Below are 21,934 nucleotides of genomic sequence, written 5' to 3'. Positions count from 1 at the left end.
CCTCCCTTCCTTGCGTGTTTTTTTTTTTCTTTTTTCCCCCCCGCAGTCATAGCTCACGGGTATCACACCCCCACCCACCCCCACTGCTACCTTTCTCATCCACCACGCCCATGGTTCACCAGTTACTGTCGTTTTGCCCTTTAACGTATTGTTTGTTTAATCCTGTCATGTTTGCTTTTCTTTATATATACATATATATATATATATATATATATATTCTTTTATCTTCGACGCGGTGACAACGCTTTGCCGTCTGGGGCGTGTTGACCTGACGACTAGCACGTGCAGTTTCCCCAGCTCCGCTGTCACACTTGTGGAGGTGCCCGCGCGGCTCGGCAGGTACCAAGTGGGCCCTCAGGCTGCAGCGCTGTTTACTAGTAACGTTGTTGTCGCTGATGTCAGCCAGGGGTCGTGGGTTCCAGTCCACACTGCATGCATGCCGTGCTATGCTCACTTCGGACCCCGTGTCAGACAAAGTCACACCTATACACATGCGGGCGCGAGCGCACGCGCGTACACACACACACACACGTATATAATCTCTCTAATTTTATATATATATATATATATATATATAGAGAGAGAGAGAGAGAGAGAGAGAGAGAGAGAGAGAGAGATGTAAACACACACACATATATATACACTGACAGAGAGAGATGTGTGTGTGTGTGTGTGTGTGTGTGTGTGTGTGTGTGTGTGTGTGTGATGTAATGTCCGCTTTGGTCCCCCATTCACACGCACACACATAATTACACACACACACACACACACACACCACCACCACCACCACCACCCACACGTACCTTGAGGTTGGAGGACCAGAGGAACGACTTGCCGCACGTGTTACACACGTAGGGCCTGTCGGCGCGGTGAAGCTGCTCGTGCTTCCTCAGGGTGGACACCTCCCGGAACGACCTCTGACACGTCCCGCACCGGTGGGGCCGCTGCACGGAGGAGGAGGAGGAGGAAGAGGGGCAGGGGGAGGAGGTGGGGGGCAGGACGACTGGCGAGTAGTTGTTGGCAGTGATCTCCCTTTGTGTGGCTCCGCCATCCTCCATTGCTACCGGCAACGAAACAAAAAACGAAGCACTGAGCGGTGTTGGTGGTTTCCGTCAGGTGTTCTGTGGATGAAGGATGTATATTGCATATTGTATTTCTTTTTATCACAACAAATTTCTCCGTGTGAAATTCGGGCTGCTCTCCCCAGGGAGAGCGCGTCGCTACACTACAGCGCCACCCCCCCTTTTTTTTGTATTTTTTCCTGCGTGCAATTTTATTTGTTTTTCCTATCGAAGTGGATTTTTTTTGCCAGGAACAACCCTTTTGTTGCCGTGGGTTCTTTTACGTGCGCTAAATGCGTGCTGCACACGGGACCTCGGTTTATCGTCTCATTCGAATGGCTAGCGTCCAGACCACCACTCATGGTCTGGTAGAGGGGGAGAAAATATCGGCGGCTGAGCCGTGATTCGAATCAGCGCGCTCAGATTCTCTCGCTTCCTATGGGGACGTGTTACCTCTAGGCCATCACTTCACGTGATGTATTGTCGTGAATCGTAGCGTATTGTGTTGTACAGTATCGTGTTGCATTGTACTGCATTGCAGTGTGTCGTATTGCATTGTATTGTATTGCAATGTATCGTATTGCATTCTATTGCAATGTATCGTATTGCATTCTATTGCAATGTATCGTATTGCATTCTATTGCAATGTATCGTATTGCATTGTATCGTATTGCATTGTATTGTATCGTATTGAATTGTATTGCATTGTATTGCAATGTATCGTATTGCATTGTATTGTATCGTATTGCATTGTATTGTATTGTAATGTATCGTATTGAACTGTATCGCATAACACTGTAGACCCCTATTGCACATTATTGTACTCTATTGAACTGCATTAATCTGTGGATGAACACTAGTGTATCTTATCATGTTGTACCCTATCGTATTGCATTGTAATGTATTGCAATGTATGGTACTGAATTGTATCGCAAAAAAACTGCAGGACCCCAATGCACATTATTGTACTCTATTGAACTGCATTAATCTGTGGTTGAACGCTGTAGTGTATCTTAGAGTATTGTACCGTATCGTATTGTATTGTATCGCAATGAGTCGAATTGAAATGTATCGCATAACACTCTAGGCCCCTATTGCACACTATTGTACTGTAATGCAGTCCCCGTCGGACCGACGGACGAGTAGGCAGGCAGGCTTATCTGTCGGTGTGTGTCCTCATAATTATGGGGGAAGAGGCCGATTCTGGATGCGCAGCACTTCCCACAGGTGTTGCAAGGGAAAACGTCTCCAGAAGTTGAGCCCTGCTTCCTTCACTCACGCTTCTCCTTAATGGCCAGCGTTCTCTTGTTTTCAAACGTCTTTATGCCACCAGAGCACAGCATCCTCCAGCGAGAGCGGTCAAGGGCATCAGTTTCCCAGGAAGCGATGTCTATGTCACAGGCTTTGAGGTTTGTCTTCAAGGTGTCCTTGAATCGCTTGCAGGGTCTTCCAAGTTCACAGAGGCCTCCTTCAGCTGGCCATACAAAAGCATCTTCGGGATCCTGCTGTCTGTCATGCGGACAACGTGTCCTGTCCAGCGTAGCTGACACTGGATCAGCAGGCTTTCGATGCTGGGCAGGCCGCTCCTCTCTAGGACCTGTACTGCATTGTATTGTATCGCATTACCGTTTTGTCGCAACAGATTTCTCCGTGCCGCTGTCCCCGGGGAGAGCGTGTCTCCACAGTACAGCACCACTCTTTTTCTTATCTTCTTTCTTTTTCTGTGGTCGAGATGGTGAACAGACAGAACGATCAGAAATGTCAAACATTAAACTACGATTGCTCTTGTGAAAGCTGTGTAATGCAGCCTTTTGTGTGTCAGAAATTTATAGATGTTAACTGTGGTGGTTCTTTTTTTTCTGAGCTGTTTGCTAAGTGCCACAAGTGAGGCGAACACGCTTCAACACACGTGCAGAACTTAACAGATATTACGCAAGACTCTATGCAGAATGTCACAGAATGTGTCTTGCTGTCAAGAGTGTCGATGTCACAGAATGTGTCTTGTTGTCAAGGGTGTCGATGTCACAGAATGTCTTGTTGTCAAGGGTGTCGATGTCACAGAATGTGTCTTGTTGTCAAGAGTGTCGATGTCACAGAATGTGTCTTGTTGTCAAGAGTGTCGGTGTCACAGAATGTGTCTTGTTGTCAAGGGTGTCGATGTCACAGAATGTGTCTTGTTGTCAAGAGTGTCGATGTCACAGACTATGTCTTGTTGTCAAGAGTGTCGATGTCACAGAATGTGTCTTGTTGTCAAGAGTGTCGATGTCACAGAATATGTCTTGTTGTCAAGAGTGTCGATGTCACAGAATATGTCTTGCTGTCAAGAGTGTCGATGTCACAGAATATGTCTTGCTGTCAAGAGTGTCGATGTCACAGACTATGTCTTGCTGTCAAGGGTGTCGGTGTCACAGAATGTGTCTTGTTGTCAAGGGTGTCGATGTCACAGAATATGAATTGTTGTCAAGAGTGTCGATGTCACAGAATGTGTCTTGTTGTCAAGGGTGTCGATGTCACAGAATGTGTCTTGCTGTCAAGAGTGTCGATGTCACAGAATATGAATTGTTGCCAAGAGTGTCGATGTCACAGAATGTGTCTTGTTGTCAAGGGTGTCGATGTCACAGAATGTGTCTTGCTGTCAAGAGTGTCGATGTCACAGAATATGAATTGTTGCCAAGAGTGTCGATGTCACAAAACGAAACACAAACAAAAAATGTAACAACACAACTCAATACAAAACCCACAACACTACAAAAACCACCGTTCATTTGTAAAGCAAAAGATGTAAAAAACGAGCATTTCTAACTTTAATACGTGTATTTTTATAAGCAAATAAAATAGATAAATAAATAAAACAGTGAAATGATATACAACGAGACGGCGGACAGAAAAACGTCATGAAATAAGTGACAGTCAACCAACATAGACCAAAATAACATACAAATTAACGCAATAACATTCAACCAACACAGAACATAATAACATACAAATTAACGCAATAACATTCAACCAACACAGAACAAAATAACATACAAATTAACGCAATAACATTCAACCAACACAGAACATAATAACATACAATTTAACGCAATAACATTCAACCAACACAGAACATAATAACATACAATTCAACGCAATAACATTCAACTAACACAGAACATAATAACATACAATTTAACGCAATAACATTCAACTAACACAGAACAAAATAACATACAATTAACGCAATAACATTCAACCAACACAGAACAAAATAACATACAAATTAACGCAATAACATTCAACCAACACAGAACACGATAACATACAATTCAACGCAATAACATTCCACCAACACAGAATAAAATAACATACAATTCAACGCAATAACATTCAACCAACACAGAACAAAATAACATACAAATTAACGCAATAACATTCAACCAACACAGAACACAATAACATACAATTCAACGCAATAACATTCAACCAGCACAGAATAAAATAACATACAATTAACGCAATAACATTCAACCAACACAGAACAAAATAACATACAATTAACGCAATAACATTCCACCAACACAGAACAAAATAACATACAAATTAACGCAATAACATTCAACCAACACAGAACACAATAACATACAATTCAACGCAATAACATTCCACCAACACAGAATAAAATAACATACAAATTAACGCAATAACATTGAACTAACACAGAACATAATAACATACAATTCAACGCACTAACATCCCCAGGATGCACTGTAGACAGACAGCAGCCGACAATGAAGGCAGTGAATGGTTCTATAGTTATATATGCGGGGTTTTCTTTTCTTTTCTTCTTTTTTTTCTTTATACAGCGGCTGTGCAGTCACTGACATGTCTTCAGAACAGATACACCACAATTACCGTTCCAGACAACCAATGAATTTTTTTTTAATTACTTTAAAATATGAATGAATAAATGTCGTGGCGACGCACTCAAGACGTCTTTTGTTGAGGAAAGCAGTCTCTCTCCATCCGGTCTACCAGAATTCATGATCAAAGCCACTTCTAACAGTCTTTTTTTTTTCTTTTTTTTTCATTTATTTATTTATTTATTCTCTTTTTTTCTACACTCTATCATGTTCTCATATGTTACTGCAGAGACAGGGAGGAGATAGGGAAGGAGAGAGAGAGGGAGGGAGAGAGGGGATGGAGGAGGAAGGAGTGGGAGGGAGGAGAGAGAGGGAGGGAGGATGAGGGGAGAGGGGGGGGGGGAGAGGAGGAGAGTGGAGAGAGAGGGGGGGAAAGGGAGGGAGAGGGGGGAGGGAGGAGAGGGTGAGGGAAAGAGAGGGGGGGGGGGAGAGAGAGGGGAGGTGGAGGAGGGGGGAAACGGAGGGAGAGAGGGAGGAAGGGAGGGAAAGAGAGGGGGATGGAGAGAGAGAGGGGGAGGGAGAGGAGAGAGAGTGGGAGAGAGAGAGGGGGGAAAGGGAGGGAGAGAGAGGGGGAGGGAGGGAAAGAGAGGGGATGGAGAGAGAGAGGGGGGAGGGAGGGAAAGAGAGAAGGGAAGGAAGGAAGGGAGGGGGGAGGGAGGGAGGGGGAAAGGGAGGGTGAGTTGAGAGGGGGGGGGCGGAGAGATGAAGGGAGGGAGAGAGAGGGAGGGAAGAGAGAGACAGAGATTTTGTAAGGAGGGCGAGAGAGACAGAGAAAGGGAGCGAGGGTGTGAGAAACAGAGAGAGAGAGGGGGGGGAGAGAACAAAGAGAGAGGGAGAGACAAGGCGAGGTGAAGACACTTCCAGTCTTTTATTTAAACACAGGTAGATACCTTTTTTTTCATAGAACGATGAGTGGTGTGTGGGGTGGGGTGAACATCTTCCACTTTTTTTTTTTAAGCAAGCAGCAGAAACTTCCAACTGTTTGTGTATTAAATCGAGTGAGAAGATTCCTCTTTGACGTGGGAGTTTGAGAAACTTCCAATTTTTGTGTGTAAAGGCCAAACTTCCACTTCCGTTAAAGCGAGGGGGGACACTTTCTAAAATATATTTTTTAAGCCAAGCAGTAATATTTCTACCGCTTGATAATGATCCCCCACCAGATCCAGGTGTTACACCACAGTCCGGGGGTATTGGCCGCCAAAAAGGGGAGGATGGGGGGTGAGTGTGAGGGGTGGGGAGGGTGAGGTATGAGTGTGAGGGGTGGGGAGGGAGGGTGAGGTATGAGTGTGAGGGGTGGGGAGGGAGGATGGGGGGTGAGTGTGAGGGGTGGGGAGGGAGGATTGGGGGGGGTGTGAGGGGTGGGGAGGGAGGATGGGGGGTGAGTGTGAGGGGTGGGGAGGGAGGAAGGGAGGTGGAGGGGTGGGGAGGGAGGAAGGGGGGTGGAGGGGTGGGGAGGGAGGAAGGGAGGATGGAGGGGTGGGGAGGGAGGAAGGAAGGGGGAGGGGTGGGGAGAGAGGAAGGGGGGTGGAGGGGTGGGGAGGGAGGAAGGGGGTGGAGGGGTGGGGAGGGAGGAAGGGAGGTGGATGGGTGGGGAGGGAGGAAGGGAGGTGGAGGGGTGGGGAGGGAGGAAGGGAGGTGGAGGGGTGGGGAGGGAGGAAGGGGGGTGGAGGGGTGGGGAGGGAGGAAGGGAGGTGGAGGGGTGGGGAGGGAGGAAGGGAGGTGGAGGGGTGGGGAGGGAGGAAGGGAGGTGGAGGGGTGGGGAGGGAGGGGGTGGAGGGGTGGGGAGGGAGGAAGGGAGGTGGAGGGGTGGGGGAGGGAGGAAGGGGGTGGAGGGGTGGGGAGGGAGGAAGGGGGTGGAGGGGTGGGGAGAGAGGAAGGGGGATTGAGGGGTGGGGAGGGAGGAAGGGGGATTGAGGGGTGGGGAGGGAGGAAGGGGGGTGGAGGGGTGGGGAGGGAGGAAGGGAGGTGGAGGGGTGGGGAGGGAGGAAGGGGGGTGGAGGGGTGGGGAGGGAGGAAGGGAGGTGGAGGGGTGGGGAGGGAGGAAGGGGGATTGAGGGGTGGGGAGGGAGGAAGGGAGGTGGAGGGGTGGGGAGGGAGGAAGGGAGGTGGAGGGGTGGGGAGGGAGGAAGGGAGGTGGAGGGGTGGGGAGGGAGGAAGGGAGGTGGAGGGGTGGGGAGGGAGGAAGGGAGGTGGAGGGGTGGGGAGGGAGGAAGGGGGGTGGAGGGGTGGGGAGGGAGGAAGGGGGGTGGAGGGGTGGGGAGGGAGGAAGGGAGGTGGAGGGGTGGGGAGGGAGGAAGGGGGATTGAGGGGTGGGGAGGGAGGAAGGGGGGTGGAGGGGTGGGGAGGGAAGGAAGGGGGGTGGAGGGGTGGGGAGGGAGGAAGGGAGGTGGAGGGGTGGGGAGGGAGGAAGGGGGATTGAGGGGTGGGGAGGGAGGAAGGGAGGTGGAGGGGTGGGGAGGGAGGAAGGGGGATGGAGGGGTGGGGAGGGAGGAAGGGAGGTGGAGGGGTGGGGAGGGAGGAAGGGGGTGGAGGGGTGGGGAGGGAGGAAGGGAGGTGGAGGGGTGGGGAGGGAGGAAGGGGGGTGGAGGGGTGGGGAGGGAGGAAGGGAGGTGGAGGGGTGGGGAGGGAGGAAGGGGGTGGAGGGGTGGGGAGGGAGGAAGGGGGGTGGAGGGGTGGGGAGGGAGGAAGGGAGGTGGAGGGGTGGGGAGGGAGGAAGGGGGATTGAGGGGTGGGGAGGGAGGAAGGGGGTGGAGGAGTGGGGAGGGAGGAAGGAGGTGGAGGGGTGGGGAGGGAGGAAGGGGGTGGAGGGGTGGGGAGGGAGGAAGGGAGGTGGAGGGGTGGGGAGGGAGGAAGGGGGTGGAGGGGTGGGGAGGGAGGAAGGGGGGTGAGGGGTGGGGAGGGAGGAAGGGAGGTGGAGGGGTGGGGAGGGAGGAAGGAGGGTGGAGGGGTGGGGAGGGAGGAAGGGAGGTGGAGGGGTGGGGAGGGAGGAAGGGGGGTGGAGGGGTGGGGAGGGAGGAAGGGGGTGGAGGAGCAGCCAGACAATACAAGTGACGGTTCATGATTACACCGATAACGACGTGTGCACAGCAGGTGGAAAACGACGGGGCAGAAAGACAAAGACAGAAAGGTGTGCACGTGCTCTGGAATAGGGCCGTCAGTGGCTCACCCCATTCTGGATGATGTGTGTGTGTGTGTGTGTGTGTGTGTGTGTGTGTGTGTGTGTGTGTGTGCTTGCGTGCGGATGTGTCTGTGCGTGCGTGCATGTCTTAATTAAAACAACTGCAGATGTAATTCGGCCAATGTGGCATTTTCCATCGTTGGAAAATGAAGATGAATAAATGAATGAATGAATGAATGAGTTCTCTGTCTCTTTCTTTCTCCCCTATCTCTATCTGTCATGGATGGCGTTTCTCTCTTGCCTGAAAGAGAGAGAGAGAGAGAGAGAGAGAGAGAGAGAGAGAGAGAAAGGCGAGAGAAGAAGAAGAAAATACGTTTCGCCAAACGACATGCGCTTCAGGTCTTCAGCCTACAACATCTATAAGAGTAGCATTCCCTTTTCATTTCTACACACACATCCGCACTCCCCTCCCCTCCCCCCCCCCCCCCCCCCCCATCCCCCACCACACGCACATCCGCACTCCCCTCCCCTCCCCCCCCCCCCCATCCCCCACCACACACACATCCGCACTCCCCTCCCCTCCCCCCCCCATCCCCCACCACACACACATCCGCACTCCCCTCCCCTCCCCCCCCCCCCCCATCCCCCCACCACACGCACATCCGCACTCCCCTCCCCCTCCCCCCCCCCCCCTCCCCCACCACACACACATCCGCACTCCCCTCCCCTCCCCCCCCCCATCCCCCACCACACGCACATCCTCACTCCCTCCAACGCACACACACAAAATGCCTTGGGGATACTTCAACCAGCCTTGGGGATACTTCAGCCTGCCTTGAGGATACTTCAACCTGCCTTCGGGATACTTCAGCCAGTCTTGGGGATACTTCAGCCAGTCTTGGGGATACTTCAGCCTGCCTTGGGGATACTTCAGCCAGTCTTGGGGATACTTCAGCCTGTCTTGGGGATACTTCAGCCAGTCTTGGGGATACTTCAGCCTGTCTTGGGGATACTTCAGCCAGTCTTGGGGATACCTCATCCTGCCTTGGGGATACTTCAGCCAGCCTTGGGGATACTTAAGCAATGGGAACTGGACTATATTTATTATTAAAAAAATGAATAAATAAATAAAATGAAATAAAAACACCAAAGTCAAGAGAAGCGTTATGAAGGGTTGGTTCGTACCGGACACACAGGTCATGAAACAACACAAGGAGAACTGGGCCTCAAACTTTGGCCCGTCAACAGTCACCAACAGTGTATGTATGCCTCAAACTTTGGCCCAGTCAACAGTCACCAACAGTGTATGTATGCCTCAAACTTTGGCCCGTCAACAGTCACCAACAGTGTATGTATGCCTCAAACTTTGGCCCGTCAACAGTCACCAACAGTGTATGTATGCCTCAAACTTTGGCCCGTCAACAGTCACCAACAGTGTATGTATGCCTCAAACTTTGGCCCAGTCAACAGTCACCAACAGTGTATGTATGCCTGAAACTTTGGCCCGTCAACAGTCACCAACAGTGTATGTATGCCTGAAACTTTGGCCCGTCAACAGTCACCAACAGTGTATGTATGCCTCAAACTTTGGCCCAGTCAACAGTCACCAACAGTGTATGTATGCCTCAAACTTTGGCCCGTCAACAGTCACCAACAGTGTATGTATGCCTCAAACTTTGGCCCGTCAACAGTCACCAACAGTGTATGTATGCCTCAAACTTTTGCCCGTCAACAGTCACCAACAGTGTATGTATGCCTCAAACTTTGGCCCGTCAACAGTCACCAACAGTGTATGTATGCCTCAAACTTTGGCCCAGTCAACAGTCACCAACAGTGTATGTATGCCTCAAACTTTGGCCCAGTCAACAGTCACCAACAGTGTATGTATGCCTCAAACTTTGGCCCAGTCAACAGTCACGAACAGTGTATGTATGCCTCAAACTTTGGCCCGTCAACAGTCACCAACAGTGTATGTATGCCTCAAACTTTGGCCCAGTCAACAGTCACCAACAGTGTATGTATGCCTCAAACTTTGGCCAGTCAACAGTCACCAACAGTGTATGTATGCCTCAAACTTTGGCCCGTCAACAGTCACCAACAGTGTATGTATGCCTCAAACTTTGGCCCAGTCAACAGTCACCAACAGTGTATGTATGCCTCAAACTTTGGCCCGTCAACAGTCACCAACAGTGTATGTATGCCTCAAACTTTGGCCCAGTCAACAGTCACCAACAGTGTATGTATGCCTCAAACTTTGGCCCAGTCAACAGTCACCAACAGTGTATGTATGCCTCAAACTTTGGCCAGTCAACAGTCACCAACAGTGTAGGTACTCCACAGGGCGGCAACAATGGCCCACTTCAGCAGTCCTGTACATCAGGGGACATAACTCACCTCCTTCTTTATCAGGGGGGAGGGAGGGGGGATGGATCTGTCAGGGCTGGTTCAGTTGTGGGGGGAGGGAGGGGGGGTGGGGATGGATCTGTCAGGGTTGGTTCAGTTGTGGGGGGGGAGGGGTGGTGGTGGGGGAGGCTGGAAGAAGTGAAGGACAAGGCTGAAGGCCATGCATGATTCTACTTTTTACCTGTACTGTACATCACCTCTCCTTCTCGCTGTGTGTGTGTGTGTGTGTGTGTGTGTGTGTGTGTGTGTGCGTGCGTGTGTGTTTGGTGTGGGGAGGTGTTCCAAAGCTATTCATGAAACTGAACTGGGTTACGTATTAATAAAGACGGAAGGCATCAACGCAAGCCTGCAACGTGTAATGCGTCACTATACTTTCTAAATTACAGTGTGTGTGTGTGTGTGTGTGTGTGTAATAATAATAATGGACATTTGTTGAGCTCTTTCCTCCCTTAAAGAGAGCTCAAAGCGCTTTACAATAAACATCAAAACACACACACACACACACACACACACACACACACACACACACACACACACACAACGAAGAGAGAGAGAGAGAGAGAGAGAGAGAGTTTGCATGGCTTATAACTGAAAAGGTATAGAAGGTCTATGAATAGGCGTTTTCAAAAAGAGGTGTTTTCAGACCAGTTTTGAAAGACTGAAATGAAGGAGAGTGGATGCACGTATATTTGTGTACCTATCAGTCTATCAGAGTGATTTTTTTTCTCCACAGAATTTTGCCAGAGGACTTTTCTTGACACGGGTTCTTTTTTCAGTGCGCCAAGTGCGTGCTGCACACAGGAACTCGGGGTATCGTCCCAACTGAATGACCGACTGGACACAAGTTCCATTTTCCAGTCAAAGTAGGAGAAAGGGCGAGAGAGAGCGAGCGAGAATCGAACCCAGACCGTGGCGGACACCTGTACTGGAAGACTAGCGTCCAAACCATTCTGCCACACACACGGCAACGCACCGAAGCCAAATTTGCTGCGGTATTCATCTTGTCTTCTCCCTAAAAGTGGGTTGCACAACATGCTGTGAAGATTTTTTTTTTTTTTTCGAAGGCAGTCACTTGAGGTCAAGGTCGTCAGGTGGTAACGGGGGTGTGAGTGTGGGGGTGTGAATGAGGGGATAAGGGAGGGGCGGGTGGTGGTGGTGATACCTATCGCGGATCACAGCTGCAACGTAGAGGGAGATGGGGTGGAGGGTATATAAGGGGGTGGAGCACAGCCTGCCTTTTTTTTTCTTTTTTCTTTTTTTTAACTGGCTGTGTGTTGCCGAAACAAACTAACATGGAGCCCAAAGCGTCGCGCACTTAGAGGGGCATTTCCTCTGCAGGTCTCGCCCTACTTACCGACATATTTACTGGGTCATGGCAGACGTGTGTGTATGGCTTCATGTTGGCGCCAAAAGGGCATTTCGGATAATTGCTTCCTCTGAGGAGAATTTTGTTTTAATCATTTTTCTCTGACGATTATTTCAACAACGCCCTTCTGATATCTGCAGTATCCCGCAGAGAATAAAGTATATAAAATACGGCAAACTGGAATATTTGGTAATTGTTTGTTGGGCTATACTCTAAAAGGACTGAAAAATGTAAACTATCCACTTTTGAACAAGGTCAGTAACCATATGTCAGAAGTTCTCCCGGTTCAGTTCTCAGTCCACTCAGGCCTAGTGAAAGTAACGTATTAGAAGTCACCTTGAAATGAAGAGAGAGTTGGGGGGGGGGGACAGGGAGAGGGGGGGGGACTGGAGGTGGAAGAGAGAGAGGGAAGAAGGGAGAGAGAGGGAGGGATATGGGAGAGATAGGTGCAGAGGGAGAGAAATAGGGGAGGAAGGGAGAGAGAGGGGGGGGAGGTGAGACTCCCATGATTCATTCACTTCAAGCCATCGACCCACACAAACCGGGGAGTGGTGGTCGGGCCAACAACAGAACTTTACACATGCTTTGATTGTCAGTGCAAACAGCGCAGCTTCTTTCTTTGACCAGCTTCCATCAAAACTACGACACAAGAGTCTCAAAAGAGACTGAGATTCAGATGTAGTCTCAAAAGAGTCTCAATAGAGAAAGACATACATACAGACAGACAGACAGACAGACAGACAGACAAAGCACGGGGAAAGACGTAGGTCAAATTGGGCTTTTCAAAACTGGACTTGGAAGGAGTCAAAATCTAGCACACACAAAAAAAGAAAAACAAAATAAAATAACTGAAACGTCCTATAACACATCAGCAAAAAACAACAACAAAAAAAACAAAAAAAAGTACTAATACTGTACTCATCATCATCATCATCATCATCATCAATATGATCTTCTTCAACATACTACTAACTACTACTACTCCTACTACAACTAATCTGCGGCCTTAAAAGAACGCTTATCCTGTGACTGAAAGTGTGTTCAGCAATTCGTTTGGCCTGAATAAGGAACGGGAATGTGAACAATATCAAAGTTACAAACTCTGGAAACACTAGTTTTGAAACGGTGTTGCAGCAGTCACGCCACCCAAACCTCCCTCACGATTCTCTCTCTCTCTCTCTCTCTGCACAAAGATTTCTCTCTTTCTCCCCTTTCCATTAACTATATATGTGCTATTGTAACTGATGTAGATTAGCAAGGACAGATTGGAAGAATAGGCCATGTCTAAAATCTTAATCCTTGATTAAAACAACAAAAAAACTTTCTGAGTTCTCTCTCTGTTTCTCTCTCTCCACATGATGTTATACGTAATATTTCCCTGTTTTGGGTGTTTTTTTTTCTTTTTTCTACAAGACTTACATACTTAGAGACATAGCTGTTTCATAGTCTTGTTTTCATTGTTCATTTATCCTCGTGTTGTTCATTGTTCAAATAACCCTTCGTTAGGAGCTGTGGTCTATATCAATCAATCAATCATTCAAAATCAAACATCTCTCCCCCCACCCACCCCTCTCTCTCTCTCCCTCCCTCCCTCTCTCTCTCTCCCTCCCTCCCTCTCTCTCCCTCCCTCCCTCTCTCCCTCCCTCTCTCTCTCCCTCTCTCTCCCTCTCCAAAGCAAGAACAACCCTGTGCAGACTGCTCTCCTCGGGAAGAGTGCGTCGCCACAACACAGCGACACCTTTCTATTTCTTCTGTCTTTCTGTCTGTATGTGTAATTGTTTGACTGCCGGGTTTGTCGGGGACAACCCCTTTGTTGCCGTGGGGTATTTTACATACGCAATGTGCATGCTGCACAACGATCCCGATTTCTCGTAACGTTGGAAAGGCTAGCACCAGACCTTCACACAGGGTCAGGTGGAGGGGAGTGGGGGGGGAGGAGGTTCCGGTCAGAGCGGGATTTGAACACTACAACACTCACTGTCCAGTCGGACGCATCACCACAGGGGCCACCGTCCCCCTTCTGAAGCAGGGGCAGCTGAACACAGAGCGGCAGTGGTAGCTGCGTGACGACCAGTCAATCCAGGCTACACCACATCTGCTGGGCAGATGTCTGACCAGCAGCCAAACCCAACGCGCTTAGTCAGGCTTAGTGCATGCATTGTGTACCTATCAGAGTGGATTTCTTCTGAAGAATTCTGCCAGGGGGACAACACTTTTGTTGCCATGGGTTCTTTTTTCAGTGCGCCAAGTGCGGGCTGCACCTCGGTTTATCATCTCATCTGAAGGACAAGACGCTCGGTTTGATTTTCCAGTCAAACTTGGGCCGGAGGAAGCGTGATACCGAGATTCAAACCCAGACCATCACGGGCACTGCGCTGACTGATGAGCGTCTTAACCATTCTACCACCTTCCGCTTCATTTGAAAGTGTAATGACGTGTCTAGCTGTGAGGGGGGGGGGGGGCTTCCACTTGTTCACAGCTGACTTATTTTCAGCTGTATGTCAGGAGATTCACTGCGGGACGTGGGGGTTTGAAAAGCGAACAAGTCACCCAGTGTGAAGTGTGAGGGACTGTGTGTTTGCAGACTGGAGCACTGTCGTCACCATCACTCTTCACAATGCAAACCCACGTCAACGTGGTTACAGCGACATGATCAAAACGTTGTTTAATACTGCGAGTGCTTTATGCCGCCTCCATCTCCATGTTGGACAGGGAGGGGAGACAGCGTCATGTCTTCAGTCATGGGTCACCCCCATCCCTCCCCACACCACCCCTCCGATGTTTTTAAAGACAGCCTGTGACGAACTCTGTGTGTGTGTGTGTGTGTGTGTGTGTGTGTGTGTGTTGTGTTGTGTTGTGTGTGTGTGTGTGTGTGTGTGTGTGTGTGTGTGTGTGTGTGTGTGTGTGTGTGTGTGTGTGCGAGCGTGTGTGTGTGTGTATATATATATATATATATATATATATATATATGTGTGTGTGTGTGTGTGTGTGTGTGTGTGTGTGTGTGCGAGCGTGTGTGTGTGTGTTTATAAGAGTCTAAATATAATTATAGCCTTATCCTCTCACCTATGATGTAAATATGAACATAGCCATATCCTACCACCTATGGTGTAAATATAATCCTAGTCATATCCTCTCACCTATGGTGTAAATATGAACATAGCCTTATCCTACCACCTATGGTGTAAATATGAACATAGCCTTATCCTACCACCTATGGTGTAAATATAATCCTAGTCATATCCTCTCACCTATGGTGTAAATATGAACATAGCCTTATCCTACCACCTATGGTGTAAATATAATCCTAGTCATATCCTCTCACCTATGGTGTAAATACAATCATAGCCTTATCCTATCACCTATGGTGTAAATATAATCCTAGTCATATCCTACCACCTATGGTGTACATATAACTATAGCCTTATCCTCTCACCTATGATGTAAACATGAACATAAGCATATCCTACCACCTATGGTGCAGATGACCACCACAGAATGGTCAATGACCATTACATGATGGCAGATGACCACTACAGAATGGTTAATGACCATTACGTGATGGCAGATGACCAATGGTCAATGACCATTACATGATGGCAGATGACCACTACAGAATGGCAGATGGCCCTTTGCAAAGATCACGAAGAGATTATCTTTATTTGTACTTCTGTTTATATCCAATGTTCATGTCTGATTTCACACCCCGTCTGTCCTGTTTCTGCCAACTCTGCATACACACACGCCCCCCACCCCCCCACCCCCCCCACCCACCCCCACCCCACCCCTCTCTCTCTTACTGTTTGCTTTGATGATAACATTTCAATGTGAAAAGAAATATTCTCAGCAGATTTCTTTATCACCAGGCTTTGATGATAACATTTCAACGTGAAAAGAAATATCCAAACAGATTTCTCCATCACCAGTCTTTGATGATAACATTTCAATGTGAAAAGAAATATTCTAAGCAGATTTCTCAGTCCATAACCCGGCAGTCTTTGATGATAACATTTCAATGTGGAAAGAAATATCCAAACAGATTTCTCCATCACCAGTCTTTGATGATAACATTTCAACGTGAAAAGAAATATCCAAACAGATTTCTCCATCACCAGTCTTTGATGATAACATTTCAATGTGGAAAGAAATATCCAAACAGATTTCTCCATCACCAGTCTTTGATGATAACATTTCAACGTGAAAAGAAACATTCTAAGCAGATGTCACCAGTATGTCAGAACATGGAGCAGGATTCGTTCTTTCCTCCCCGCTGTTCGTTCTGTCCTACACACCGGGCTGTCAGTCACTGACGATGCCCCAACGACTAACAGGTGAGTGGCCAGCAGACCTGCCCCCTGTTGTACCATGGGGCCGGGGGACAATTTCTTTCAACAACGTTCGCCGCTCAGTTTATCATGAAAATACAGTGAACAGTTTCTGAAAAAACACACGAATAAACAACGACGACAACATAAAAGCTTCTCGTTAGGAAATAATAGCGCCATATGTTTTAATACGTCCGTGAAGATGTCTTTTTTCCTGTTTAATTTTCAGTGTTTGAGGCTGTACCTGTACACTGACCTGTACACAATACCTGTCACAGACCTGACAGTACCTACACACTAACCTGACAATACCTACACACCAACCTGACAGTACCTACACACTGACCTGACAGTACCTACACACTAACCTGACAATACCTACACACTACACACTGACCTGACAGTACCTACACACTAACCTGACAATACCTACACACCAACCTGACAGTACCTACACACTGACCTGACAGTACCTACACACTACACACTGACCTGACAGTACCTACACACTAACCTGACAGTACCTACACACTAACCTGACAGTACCTACACACTGACCTGACAATACCTACACACTAACCTGACAGTACCTACACACTACACACTGACCTGACAGTACCTACACACTACACACTAACCTGACAATACCTACACACTAACCTGACAATACCTACACACTACACACTAACCTGACAATACCTACACACTAACCTGACAGTACCTACACACCAACCTGACAGTACCTACACACTAACCTGACAATACCTACACACTACACACTAACCTGACAGTACCTACACACTAACCTGACAGTACCTACACACCAACCTGACAGTACCTACACACTAACCTGACAATACCTACACACTACACACTAACCTGACAGTACCTACACACTAACCTGACAGTACCTACACACTACACACTAACCTGACAGTACCTACACACTAACCTGACAGTACCTACACACTACACACTAACCTGACAGTACCTACACACCAACCTGACAATACCTACACACTAACCTGACAGTACCTACACTACACACTAACCTGACAGTACCTACACACTACACACTAACCTGACAGTACCTACACACTAACCTGACAGTACCTACACACTAACCTGACAGTACCTACACACTACACACTAACCTGACAGTACCTACACACTAACCTGACAGTACCTACACACTACACACTGACCTGACAGTACCTACACACTACACACTAACCTGACAATACCTACACACTAACCTGACAATACCTACACACTACACACTGACCTGACAGTACCTACACACTAACCTGACAGTACCTACACACTACACACTGACCTGACAGTACCTACACACTGACCTGACAGTACCTACACACTAACCTGACAGTACCTACACACTACACACTAACCTGACAGTACCTACACACTAACCTGACAGTACCTACACACTAACCTGCAAAATCGATGTCTGTAGCTGTCTGCCATCCGAATCAGGGCGACCAACTTTTTGGAGGAAAGCACTTCAAGCTGAACGCTTGGTTTTTCCCCCCTTGGTTAGCGACTCTTCCACAGGTAAGTCCTGGAATGGATTTCTGTCCGTTGTATATATCACTGGGCAGAGAAAACCAAAAGAACACCAAAGAACAGTGATGATTTTCGAAGCTGTCGGTCCAGAATGGGATGGGTCAGGTGGGTTATCACAAAACTCGTGCACTGGTCCGCCACTGCATGCACCAGCCCAAGACCTTAGCAGCCAGTGGTGGTGGGTGGTAGGGGCTGTAGCGATAGATAGGTTAGTATGGTGCCGCCGAGTATATCTTGTCGCTGGCGACATTGTTTATGTGACCATCTTCACGACGACCGTACAGATTGTAATCGGGCGTGTTATTGTCGTCGCCAACATATTGGCATTTGTTGTCCGGGGCATGTTATTGTTGTATCCAACATAGTGGTATTTGTCGTCGGCTATGTCATTGTTGTATCCAACATAGTGGTATTTGTTGTCGGGTATGTTATAGTTGTATCCAACATAGTGGTATTTGTCGTCGGGCATGTTATTGTCGTCGCCAACATAGTGGTATTTGTTGTCGGGCAAGTTATTGTTGTATCCAACATAGTGGTATTTGTCGTCGGGCATGTTATTGTTGTATCCAACATAGTGGTATTTGTCGTCGGGCATGTTATTGTTGTATCCAACATAGTGGTATTTGTCGTCGGGCATGTTATTGTTGCATCCAACATAGTGGTATTTGTCGTCGGGCAAGTTATTGTCGTCGCCAAAAACATGGTATTTGTTGCCGGCCCAAAACGAGAATTTGATTCTGTCTCAACGGCACATTTTGTCGCCAATCTTCCGAGCACACCATTCAACTTGAAATGGTGATCATAAAGAACCAGATGAAGGGACGTGTGTGTGTGTGTGTGTGTGTGTGTGTGTGTGTGTGTGTGTGTGTGTGTGTGTGAACGCGTGTGTGTGAGTGTGTGCCAGTGTGTATGTGTGTGTGTTCAGTTGTGTGTGTGTGTGTGTGTGTGTGTGTGTGTGTGTGTGTGTGTGTGTGTGTGCATTGTCCAAACGCTTGATAACATGGTATCTGCGCAGCTACGCTCGAGCCCAGTTCCCACACTCAGAGAGAGAGAGAGAGAGAGAGAGAGAGAGAGAGAGGAGTGAAAAGAAAAGAGAAGACAAGTTTGATAAACCTCACTGAGGGATAATTTTATGCTTTTCACGCTTCTAGCACATCGTACACACACACACACACACACACACACACACACACAGAGTGTTGCAGTAGAAAAGTTCGCCAGAATAACAGTAAACAACAACAAACATAAACATTGCCGCACCGATGCAGATAACATTTGAAGTTGTGAGACACTCCCCGTGTGTCTATCGACGATAAATGGTCGGCAGAGACACAATTTCTGCCCAGCGACAATCTGTGCTTGTTACAAAGTGGGCCGCGGGGCGGGGAGGTGGGGGTAGGGGGGTGGGGAGGGGAGGGTGAATGTGGGTCAAAGTCCCATGCAGAGTTGTGGGGCAAAAACTGCAAGCGGTTGGTGAAAAGTAGGTCGGGCAAAACGAGCAGATTGGAACATGTGCGGCATGCCACTCACAGCAACACTCATTTCGGGACGGCACTTCACCAAGCGCCGTAACTCGCTATAACCGTCCCCCCCCCCCCCCCTCCACCCCCTTTTCTTTCCCAACCACCCACCAACTGCCTGACACATTGTGTGCTTTGAGTTGTGGCCTGTTTGCAAAGGCTCGCTCCACGCATGCACGCGCGCGCTTTGTCTGCCTTGCACATGTGTTGCGTACGCAGTGCAACCTGCACCCGCGGGCTCTCTGTGTGTGTGTGTGTGTGCCTCTCTCTCTCTCTCTGTGGCCTACTGTGAATGAAGTACCTCTCTCTCTCTCTCTCTCTCTCTCTCTCTGTGGCCTACTATGAATGAAGTACTCTCTCTCTCTCTCTCTCTCTCTCTCTCTCTCTCTCTCTGTGGCCTACTATGAATGAAGTACCACTCTGTGTGTGTGTGTGTGTGTGTGTGTGTGTGTGTGTGTGTGTGTGTGTGTGTGTGTGGCCTACTATGAATGAAGTACCCCCTCTCTCTCTCCCTCTCTCTCTCTCCCTCTCTCTCTCTAATATGCATGCTGTACTGATATAATGATTCCCCCTTTGTTTATGTTACTGTTTCCCCTTCGTGGGCTGCATGAAAAAACAACAACATTATTTTGCTTTACTGTATTACCCTCAGTAAATGAAATTTATTCAATTCAATTCAGTTTAATTCTCTCTCTCTCTCTCTCTCTCTCTCTCTCTCTCTCTCTCTCTCTCTCTCCGGCCTTTTGTTCTTTGTATATCTTAACGGAATATCTGTTTCTGCTTTTGTGGGAAGGGGGGGGGGACAATTAGACAAGTCACAGGTCTTTCCGGTCGCTCTCTGGAAGTGGATTAAAATGAATAGGTATGTGTTGTTGCTTTTTTTTTTTGTTTGTTTGTTGTGATTCAGAATTGTGTTAATGGTTTCTGATTATTATTATCATTATTGAATTGTTACTGTTAAATGTAACTGCATGTTAGTTATGCATTTTTTGGTAGTTTTCTACCTTTTCTGTTTTCACCTTCCCTCTCCCCTCCCCCACCACCACCCTCCCACCCCCCACCCCTCCACCAACCCCACCCCCTTTTTTTTCTTTTTTTTAAAAGATTTTTAATCATCTGATATCACTGGTAGTGAAAAGACACTGAACTAAAAACGAACGCACACGCACACACACACACAGATGCATGCGCGTGCACACACACACACACACACACACACGCGCGCGCGCACACACACACACACACACAATGTTATAGGGGTTGAATGAGTGACGTGGAGATGGAATCGAAGTTCACGACGGTGGACAACGTATCGATAAGAACCAGGCAGTGCAGACACTGACTCTGTGACAACAGTGGGAGGGGGATCGAGGAGGCTTGGGGGGGGGGGGGGGGGCGGTTCAAGAGTCCATTGGCTCCCGCCATAAACAGCCAGTGTTATGAAGATTTTTATCTTGTTGCTGGTTTAAAACTTTTTCTCTTCCTCGTTTTTGGTCAGAAACATCTAAAAACATTTATAATAAAACAAAGATAGAAAAGTTCGTCGGAGCTGGGGCCTGGAGTCGACAATGTCGATCATTGACCGAAGCCATGACAGCAGCCATGTCACGTGATAGGTCACCTGATAGGTCACGTGGACATCCGTGACACGCATGGCCAGTCAGGAGACTCAGTTCACAGGTGAAACAGTTTTCAGGTGATGCGTCCCGCTTGAGTCATTTATGAACGGTTTCTGAAGTGAGTTGTATTTATTTTCTCGTTTTCAGGGGTGTTTCTTTCATGTCTTGTGTTAATGAAAGCGGTCAGGTGGAGATTCCGCTGAGAGATGAGCTGCTAGTTTCAGCATTTCAGCATGCTTATTGGGTGTTTTTTCATAAGCAATCTTGACCCATTCCTTTATTTTGAGGGATGTTTCTTTTGCAAATCAAACGACTTTGGTTGTGGGGTTCTGGTGTCTGTCTGTGACACTGTGAAGAAAGAGAATCCAGCTCATCCTTTGCCCATCTTGGGATTAAGAAATGTCACGTGTGTAAAGAATGCACTGTGTGTGATGTAAACGTGTCTGTTTTGTGGTTAGAAGTTCATCAACTTCTGTTTCTTTTTTTTCTTTTTTCCTTTTTTTCAATTACAAAACAATATTCCTATCTTGAAATTAGAAATTCCTGGACTAACATTTATTGTATTTACGGTTTCTAATTGAAGTAACTTTTACTGTACTTAATCATTTGTGAAAACGAACATAATAAAACGTACAGTGTCGTAGTCACTTGTTTGTACCGTACTCGTTATGTCTCACGATAGTCAGTTCTCACGTGAGCATGATTTATGTAAAAATGGGGTGTGAGTTGATATATTTCCTTGGTTAGATGTTTGTGACCAAAACCGAGGAAAAGAAAAAGTTTTAAACCAGCAACAAGATAAAAATCTTCATAACACTGGCTGTTTATGGCTGGGGCCAATAATTATATATATATATGAAAACAGAAAAGAAAAGGTAGAAAACTACCAAAAAAATCCATAACTTACATGCAGTTACATTTAACAGTAACAATTGAATAATGATAATAATAATCAGAAACCATTAACACAATCCGAAGCACATTAAAGGAATGTAGAAATAGGGCTATGAACTAATACCTGTGAAAGTTCGACCAT

At 47.7% G+C, this 21,934-nt stretch overlaps 1 protein-coding gene across 1 annotated transcript in view; it reads right to left on the bottom strand.

Moving 5' to 3' along the window:
* The window catches only part of LOC143290714 (uncharacterized), a 28,211-nt gene extending 10,350 nt beyond the window's left edge, over positions 1–17,861 (bottom strand). Inside the window, exons 1-2 of the mRNA XM_076600230.1 lie at positions 17,629–17,861; positions 804–1,060 (exon numbers count right to left, since the gene is read on the bottom strand). Of these exons, the coding sequence (XP_076456345.1) occupies positions 804–1,058 (255 nt within the window). The 5' untranslated portion in view covers positions 1,059–1,060; positions 17,629–17,861. The remainder of the gene's footprint in view (positions 1–803; positions 1,061–17,628) is intronic.
* Positions 17,862–21,934: the final 4,073 nt, after the last annotated feature.

Source organism: Babylonia areolata, chromosome 16 (genome assembly GCF_041734735.1).
Source record: "Babylonia areolata isolate BAREFJ2019XMU chromosome 16, ASM4173473v1, whole genome shotgun sequence".
Classification (NCBI taxonomy): Eukaryota; Metazoa; Mollusca; class Gastropoda; order Neogastropoda; family Buccinidae; genus Babylonia; species Babylonia areolata.
This window is presented reverse-complemented; position numbering and strand designations above follow the sequence as displayed.